The sequence below is a fragment of the Rhipicephalus sanguineus genome, unplaced genomic scaffold (assembly GCF_013339695.2).
Source record: "Rhipicephalus sanguineus isolate Rsan-2018 unplaced genomic scaffold, BIME_Rsan_1.4 Seq340, whole genome shotgun sequence".
NCBI classification, from domain to species: Eukaryota; Metazoa; Arthropoda; class Arachnida; order Ixodida; family Ixodidae; genus Rhipicephalus; species Rhipicephalus sanguineus.
The window spans coordinates 163,248-172,573 of NW_023615050.1; the positions used below are offsets into that span (position 1 = coordinate 163,248).

The window sequence follows — 9,326 nt, forward strand, 5'->3', positions numbered from 1 at the left end:
GCGCGGGGGTGGCTGGGCATAAAACACTTGTCACTTGACGGCTGCTCCGCCCGCGACGGTTCAAACGTGGCTCCGGGCTTTCAATGCCTTTGAAAACGAGAGGGGGGGGGGGGGGGGAGGGAGATGGCGGGAGACGACGGCACCTCGGAAGATGCGTACGCGTTTCGGCCCCTTCTGGCCGGCGGCTATTCTTCGTCAGTCAGTGGCGGACTGGCGGTTACTTTCCCTCGTTCGGGCTCCCGGTATCGGCGGGCGCGCGCCGCGCGCCCCTCAGTATTCAGTCAAGAGTCATCGGGAAAAAACGGAGTCGGATACCGAGACAGGATGCCGCGATTCTATGGATACGGAGATTCGACGACGATGCCACAGTGAGAAGGCAGCTGTCCTGTTCTTCATCGGACTTGATTGTTTTGACTTTTGAAGAGCGATCCGCAGATGAGCGCCGATGTGTCCTGACAACTCGCAAACTTTCCGCCGGATTGTTGTGTTCGTATCGCGTTCAGTAAGTCGTTTCTTTCCTTAATCGCATGTTACTTTCCGTGTTTTTCATACGTTAAATATGTGCTGCGTTTATTAACGTCTACACTACCGTGTATTTTCTCTAAAATTGTTACTTTGTGAATACCCATGTGGTGGGCTTTTCTGTGCGCGTCGAAGCAGGTTAGTTAAGTCCTCGCCCTTAGCGATGTTTCAGCATTTGCGTTTGTTGTTTTGTTCTTTTCTCGCGTTGTAGTACGTCAGCTTAACAGCCGTTTTTCATTTGCCCTTCGCCGCTCAATTCGCGCAAAGAAATGATGGATTTGTAACACACAAATTTTTATTAGTTGTAAAGTTGTCGCAGACTTTCAAGCTCTTGCCGCAGTCACTTTTTAATTATTAAATAGGCGATGAACTTCCTGGTAGTTCAACGTGGCTATGGATCTCGGCTGTATCGAATGTCTGTTCACGTGTAGATGTTCATTTATTTCATTTTGTATCACGCTTCGCTTTTCACTGACTTCCTTTTGAACCTTCGGTGAACTGACAAATCAAATAAGCGCTAACACCTAGGGAGGGCTCTGTGTGTTTGTGAGTGGTCTCGTTTCCCTGATTTCTAATATAAGGGCGTTATTCAAGGTAATTAGTGTAGGTTCTGTGCAGCTGTTATCTGCCAGCAAGCGGTCAGCAGAACAAAGCGCGAAATGCGAAATTACTTTCAAAACTTGCAGTATCTTTGCCATATGTATACATGCAGAATAAACTTGTGTGTACTCTCAGCTTTTGTACGCTGATTATCCCTGCTGCTTGCCTAAAAGCAAAAGCGTGGGCAACATGCATTTATTTACGTGCACAAAAATCTACCTCACGTTAAACTACACATTCAGTGGAAAATGTTTTCTTTTCCAGCGTTAAACGCTGGAAATAAAAGAACGATGGTGCAGCCAACGATAAAGGCTGGCAAAAAATATTGGAGCTGCCAATATTTATACAATGTTGGCGATACGTACGACGGACAATGTTGGCTACAGCCATCCTTGCCATTATTGGCGATATGTTGGACGGACAATGTTGGCTACAGCCATCCTTGCCAATATTGGAAAATCATTGGCATCCAATATTGGACCAATGCACATTTAGGTGCAGCAAACCCCCAAAAGCCAACGCAGGACCAATATTTCTGCCAATGTTTACCAACATTGTTCCGAGATTGGTCCAATGCCGGCGTGCTGCCTGGGATGCCATCCTTCCATATGTGACCTTCGCATACAACACGGCCGTCCAAGAAACGACGCAGATGACGCCGTACAAGTTGGTCTACGGAAGGAGCCCGGCGACGACGCTCGACGCCATGCTACCCAACGTCACCGACGAAGAAAACCTCGATGCCGCCGCTTACTTACAACGTGCCGAAGAAGCTCGACAGCTCGCCCGCCTGCGCATCAAGACCCAGCAGCACACCGACAGCCGTCGCTACAATCTTCGACGACGCTTCGCGGAATACCAGCCCGGCGACCGCGTTTGGGTCTGGACGCCGATACGCCGACGTGGGCTTAGCGAAAAACTCCTTCGGCGATACTTCGGGCCATACAAGGTTCTTCGACGCCTCGGCGCTCTTGACTACGAGGTGATCCCGGACGGCATTACGAACTCCCAGCGACGCCGCGCACGACCTGAAGTCGTCCATGTCGTGCGCCTTAAGCCGTTTTTTGCGCGTTAGAGAACCTGGGGACTCTATTTTTCTTCCTTTGTTATTGTAATTTATTTTTGTATGCATTTGTTTCTCTCTACTATGTTCTTTCACAAGCATCGGGACGATGCTTTTTCAGAGGGGGTCAATGCCACGTCCACTTCTTGTCTTGTTTTGATGTATTCGGTTTTGACCGGCAGGGACGGTTATCAACGCTCGACGCTGTCCGCGAAGCATTGTTCGAGAAGCTTCACGTCTATAGTAGCTCGTTCTGTTAAGATTGCGCCCCGCACGCGAATGTTCCACCTTTGTCTAGAGATAACGCCGCCACCAGCGATATTGCTGGAAAGTTCGATACCGCCTGTATAAAAGCCGACGCGATTGACCGCTTGTCAGTTGATCGACGGACGACGCCCTTTTCGCCGCTATCATTGTACAGCGTGTATTGCTGTAGCTCTAGTTCTCATTTTCCGGCCACAAGTTCGGCCAAATAAACAGTTTCATCCTGCAAACGCCGACTGCTGTCTTCGTCGACGTCACGACCACGTGACACTATGTTATCGAACGCCCATTGGTCAGCGGACCTCAATGTGCTGCGACAAATGGACGAGAACTCAATATCAGAGCTCTCCGCGCTTAACTAATCCCGACGGCAGCGGCACGAGGCGCACCCCATAGCAAAGCGGAGCTGCTGTTCACTAGTGGCCTGCGTTTCGAATCAGAAGGAGGCGTTCAAGAAGAGTTCGTGGCAGCGGAAGTGTGACTGTCAATCTTCAATGATAACCTTGCACTGCAATAAGTCTCCAGCGTATTTCCCACTGCGATTTTATAAACGCATCGTAGACAATTGTCACATATCGACACCACGTTGTTTCTGCGCGACCTGTGCAACGCTGTGCTGCTTTCCTCGGCTTACTTCTTTAGCCACAAGTATCTCTACACCCTCCACAGTAGCGTGTGTCGTAGTTGTTTTTAAATAAACAAGGCATGGACATGTACATGAGCGGTGCGCCGCAAACAAAACGTGAATGCTGATCGGCAGTGCATTTCTTTGCATTGCTTTTCGAATTCCTTTTCTCGTCGCCGCCGCGCTCTCCCGGTGGTTTTGCAAATGAATGGTCCAGCTTGCTTGCCTCGCTACTGTCTCTCAGCCACCGACGCTCGACGCTTTGGAGGGCTATTGTTTTTATAGCTTGTGGAAAGCGTGCAGGAACTTTATGACCTCCGGTATCGTTTTGACTTAAATCACAAGCCTTCCGAGGCATCGAAGAATGCCTGGGTGCAGCGCTTTTGGATGCAGCAACCGGCAGAAATTGGGCAATGCTCTCTTTGCTATTCACAGAGGGAATAAAGTGCGAAGCATTTCTCAGCGAACTTCTGCGACTTCAAAAGTATCTATCTATCTATCTATCTATCTATCTATCTATCTATCTATCTATCTATCTATCTATCTATCTATCTATCTATCTATCTATCTATCTATCTATCTATCTATCTATCTATCTATCTATCTATCTATCTATCTATCTATCTATCTATCTATCTATCTATCTATCTATCTATCTATCTATCGGTCTGTCTGTCTGTCTGTCTGTCTGTCTGTCTGTCTGTCTGTCTGTCTGTCTGTCTGTCTGTCTGTCTGTCTGTCTGTCTGTCTGTCTGTCTGTCTGTCTGTCTGTCTGTCTGTCTGTCTGTCCTGCTAGTTTCGTTAGTGAGATGTATACCAAAATTACCGTATACACTCGACTAAGGGCCGCGCTCGTGTAAGGGCCCCTTCCCCCAACTTGGAAGTTCAAATTTTTGGAAAAAAAAATCTCGCCAGCAAACAGCAGCGTTGTCGCGTCTCGCATGCGACGCATTTTGCGGGAGTCACCAGATGGCAACAGGTCACCGGGGTTTCCATTGCTATGGACGACACTGAGGACAATTGGATACGTGAGCGTGCGGGTGACCCAAGCAGCTGCGACGAGCCGTGCCTGAGCAGCGATACCGATGAAGACATCTAGCGAGGATGTCCGCAGCTAGACGCCAGATATCTCGTCATTAGATATTATTGGCACAAATAAATAAGATTCCCATAAGTGGATCAAAAATTGAACAAAAATTGAAATTGAACACTTCCGTGGAAGGGCCGCACCTCACCAAATTGCAGAAACAACGTGGCCCTGAAAGAAGTCTATACGGTATATTGTGTTCCCTTATGCGGTAAACGGTACATTAGACAAATTGATAGGTGCATTAACACACATTTACGTGAGCATAATTAGAACAATAAACACACTCGACACCCTGGTAGCCAGCTACACATTGCAGCAGTTGTCAACGTCAGACAGATCTGGAAAGAACTACAGTTGTATCGCGATCTAGAGATACAAGACAAAGGGAGATCGTCGATGCCTTCACAATGCGCAATGCCGGCAATGATTTGCGTGTTAGTGCGCCATCGATACATTTCACTGATGATTAAGTGTTATTCGCGTTTACAAAGAACTTTAAACATAAGACATGGACCGACTTGAGGGGTGACCTGGATGGTTCTTCTCTTTCTATGTGGTTTTCGCACGCTACCGGTGTCCTTCTTTCTCGCACCCTGCATATTGTCTTTTTTCATCAAATAAATTGTTGTTAGTTCCCGCTCATGTTGTGTGCTACGTGTGTGTTCTTTTGTGCGTCTTTGTGTGAGACAGCGCGTCCAAAAGTATCAACTTATGTAGAAAGCATTAACCTTTTGAGGGTAGAATTTTTTTGCCAAATACGACCCGCCAGGGTCTATTTTTTAGGGTGACCATAACGTGACAAAAAAAAATCATTTGTGTTATGCGCACACATCATTTAATAATGAAAACACAGACAAATTCTAAAAAAAAGCTTATATGACTTTTAAAAAAGCCATAAGTGGAGAAGTTCACAGATGTACAACAATAACTGCATGAAGTGGCGTCAAGCGGAAACACAGAGGAAGAAAGGTCACCCTTGATTAAGTGGGCGTCGTCTCACGATGCTCGCTTTTGAGATGTCGCTCGCTCATCAAGCAATATTTCAGTCTGAACTAGTAACTCATTTTATGGCGGGCGGACACCCAATAAAATCACACCATCTCCCGCTAAAGGGGACCATGAGGCAATGCGAAGCAGCATTTCGGCATGTAGAGCCCGCGTTTCAGAGGGGCAGTGGAGAGAGGAGGGGAGAGGAGGTGGAGAAGGAGCGGAGGTGTGTGGAGAGGGCTTGCGCATGCGCAGTAAGGGTGGTCATGCCGCACCCCACCACCACCGGATTGAACTCCGCTATAAGATGCTTCACATCTAAAATAAGATTGTAAGTCGGCAGTAGTGATGCAGAACTATCGATGGTATCATCGATACTATCGACAGCTGAGTCAATCTCGAACTATCAATGGTAAAAAATACTAGTGGTAGCGCTATCGATAGAAACATATTTGATGGTACTAACATAGTATAAAATCAGCAGCACGAACTCACTGCAGAATAAACTTGGTTCTCCGCGCGCGTGGTACATAGGAGAGCCGAAGGAGCAGGCTGAAGGGCAAGAAAGTTGGCATGCTTGTGTTCTTCACCTGAGTGTGTTATTGCGATACCAATTATATGGACAGTCTTGGCTGATTTTTGCCGTCGCCGTCGCCGCCGTCATGGACCGTATATATATATATATATATATATATATATATATATATATATATATATATATATATATATATATATATATATATATTATATAACTGCAGATATGGTTCAATGGGCTTCTCGGTTAATGGGTATAATACAGCGGAGGCGTTGTCCACAGTGATATAAATATTTATTTCCCAACAGTTTCGGGAGGGGTGATGAAAACTGAAGAGGACGATGCGCGGCAGAGCGCGTGGGCACGGACGTGGACAGCGCCGCGAGAGAAAAAAGGAAGTTCAGTTCGATGAATAAACCGTCACCGAAGGGGACGTCAGTCTCTCTGTCTTCTATATAGTTTGGTGCCGAAACCCGGGAGAAGACTGACGTCCGGTTCCGAAGATGGACCGCCTGCGACGCACCAGAGGAGTCATTCGAGCCGCCGCTACAAAGCTCATCACGTCCGCCACCGAAGCTTTGCAAGCGGAGAATCCTTCTCCGACCGATCTGCAAGTCATCTTGGATGACCTCCAGGACAAAGACACGACGCTTGCAGATCTCAACCAAAAGATTGCTGATATCACAACAGACGGCGCCGAGTATGAGGAGGAAGTGACAATGGCTCTCGACTATCACGACAAGATCCGCAACACTATGAGCCGTGTCCGCTACCTTCTCCAGTCAGCTGCCAGGCCCGCGGACGGTGCTGCACCTGGCGTCGCTACCGAAACCAGGCCCCAAGAAGTCTCCGCTCAAGCAAGTAACCGATCACAGCTACGAGTTGCCTTGCCGAAATTACAGGTACCCGTTTTCTCCGGGGAACTTCGCGAGTGGCAGGGATTCTGGGAACATTTTGAGGCCACGATCCACAACAACTGCGAGCTGTCGGACATTGAAAAGTTTTCTTATTTGCGATCTTACGTAACCGGAGCTGCGAAACGTGCGATCGAGGGTGTGCGCCTGGAGCAAGCGAATTACGCGGTGGCAGTCAAAGTGCTCAAAGAAAGGTTCGGCCGTCATACCGCTCTTGTAGACGAACATATTGATAGCTTGCTTGCAATCGCTACTGTGGATCATTCGTCCAATCTATCGCAGCTGCGGGAACTATACGAAGAAGTACGATTTCACACCAGCTGCCTGGATAGCCTTGGAGTTCAAGCATCGGAGTACGCTGTTATTCTTCACCGAGTGCTTATGCGAGCTCTCCCCGAAGACATCGCCATTCTCTACCGGCAACGCATGAAGGAGACCGAAGCGAACGACGGGGCTACTCCAAGGTCACGGCAAGAAGAGGTGCGTGACGTGATGAAGTTTCTGCAGATACAGATCGAGAGCAGAGAAGAGAGCTCTCGTTCGAGGAGCCTACGAAAATCTAGCCTCGTGGCACAGGAGCAAAGACATCCTCGCTTACAACCGCCGGTACCGTCAGCAGTAGCGCTAGCCGCAGGATCTGCAAACAACAGCCATGCCTGCTGCGTACTGTGTGGCCACCGTGACCACATTGTGAAGGACTGTCAGACTATCATGTCAGCCGACGAAATTCGGCGGCGACTAATCGAGAAGAACTGCTGCTTCAGATGTGCCAGAGAGGGACACGTCGCACGAAAGTGCCGCAACGCAGCGTGGCTCAAGTGCAAGCATTGCGCAAACCATCATCTTACCGCACTTTGCGCAATATGGAAACCCTACAACCACCCGAATGCCGACAGAAGTGACACAACGAAAACCGACAGCGTGCCAGTCACTACCAGTGCTCCCGCAAGCAGTTCTACGTCGCCATCTCCAGCTGTTCTCATGCAAACGGCCACAGTATGGGTATCGGGAAGGCACAATTCCGTGCTGGTTCGTATACTGCTTGACACCGGCAGCCAAAGAACATTTATAAGACGCGACTTGTCCACCAGACTCGACCTACCTTCCGTCGGCACAGAAGACCTGTCTCTGCTAACATTTGGCAGCTCCAAACATTCCCGAACTTACAGATACCGAACCGTGCAACTCAAGCTGCAGAGTCGTTTCGATACGCACGGCATCACGGTGGATGCTCTTGAAGTGCCAGAAGTCTGCATAGTGAGGACGCCAGCTATCGGACAAGATCTTCTGGTGCAGCTGCGCGAGCGCAACATGCTTGTTGCCGATGAACAGCAGCTAGGAGACCGACCGACCCAAACCATCAGTGTCATCATTGGATCGGACCACTATTGGCGTATAGTAACGGGAAGAATCGAACGCCTGAGTAGTGACCTATGCGCCGTTGAGACGATCTTTGGTTGGCTGGTGCAAGGCATTTATCAAGTCGAAACTGCTAAAGAATTGCATCACGGGAACTACAGCACATCGGCTCTATTCCTTGCGTGTGAGCGCCATAGCCAAGCTACACCTTGTATGGTTGACCCGACCGAGATGTGGCGACTCGATGCGATAGGAATCACCGACCCTTCGGAAGATGTCGGCACTTTGGATCAAGCATCATTGAATCTGTTCACACAGTGCATGCACAAAGAAGCCGGTCGGTATGTGGTTCCTCTCATGATAAAGCACCAGGGACGATTGACTAGCACAAACCGAAGTGTCGCGGAAACCCGACTTAAACGCCAACTTCAGCGCTTCGAAGGACAGCGGGCGCTGTTGGAGGAGTATGACCGCACCATCCGGGAGTACTTCACAGAAGGTCACGCCGAACGTGTCGACACCTCTTCAGAGCCAGGAGCGACCGTTTACTACCTTCCTCACCATGCCGTCGTCCGTCGAGATGCTATCACTACAAAGATCCGGGTAGTGTTCGACGCATCTTCACACGAACGCGGCGAGTCATCGCTCAACGATATCTTAGACAAGGGAGTCAAACTTGGTGCCGAGCTCTTGCAACTCCTGGTACAGTTCAGAATGAACCCAATTATTTTGACAGCGGACATCCGAAAGGCTTTTCTACAAATTTCCATCCGACAAGAAGACCGCGACGCTCTCCGCTTTTTATGGGTCAACCGAATCACTGACGAAGAAGGGAAACCACCTCGCATCGTCGAATGGCGAATGACTCGAGTGCCCTTTGGAGCGTCATCAAGCCCTTTCCTTCTGGCTGCTACTTTACAGCATCACTTCGACATGTGGAAAAAGACTGAGCCAGTACTAGCTACACGCCTACAGAAAGCATTCTACGTAGACGACCTCGTCATAGGTGCTTCCACCGACGAAGAAGCTCTCGAACTCTACCGTGCTGCACTGAATATTTAGCAGACGCAAGTATGGAGCTGAGAAAGTGGTGCTCCAATTCACGCGTTCTTGGTCGTAAATTTCTCCAGGACAACACTTCTATCGATAGCATTGGAGAAACCAGAGAAACAACAAAGTTGCTCGGCTTAGTATGGGACCGCAAGAATGACGACATCGTGATCAGCCCGCAGGCCGTTTCCGCGTACGTCTCTGCACACTCAGCCACGAAACGCACCATTCTGCAGTCATTCGCTAGACTTTACGGAGCCTTCAACAGTTCATATGGGATTTCAACGAGCTCCACCCATCAATTAAATTCACGCATA

The 9,326-nt window shown here is 48.9% G+C and overlaps 1 protein-coding gene across 1 annotated transcript; it reads left to right on the plus strand.

Annotated features, from left to right (window-relative positions):
* Positions 1-6,189: 6,189 nt before the first annotated feature.
* On the plus strand, positions 6,190-9,021 carry LOC119377081 (uncharacterized). The gene has a single exon (XM_037646685.1). It carries the CDS (start codon positions 6,190-6,192, stop codon positions 9,019-9,021), a length of 2,832 nt encoding a protein of 943 aa, XP_037502613.1.
* The last annotated feature ends 305 nt before the right edge of the window (positions 9,022-9,326 follow it).

Bases quoted from the DNA above. Each gene is read 5' to 3' on its own strand.
- LOC119377081 (XM_037646685.1), top strand. From the start codon at position 6,190: ATGGACCGCCTGCGACGCACCAGAGGAGTCATTCGAGCCGCCGCTACA.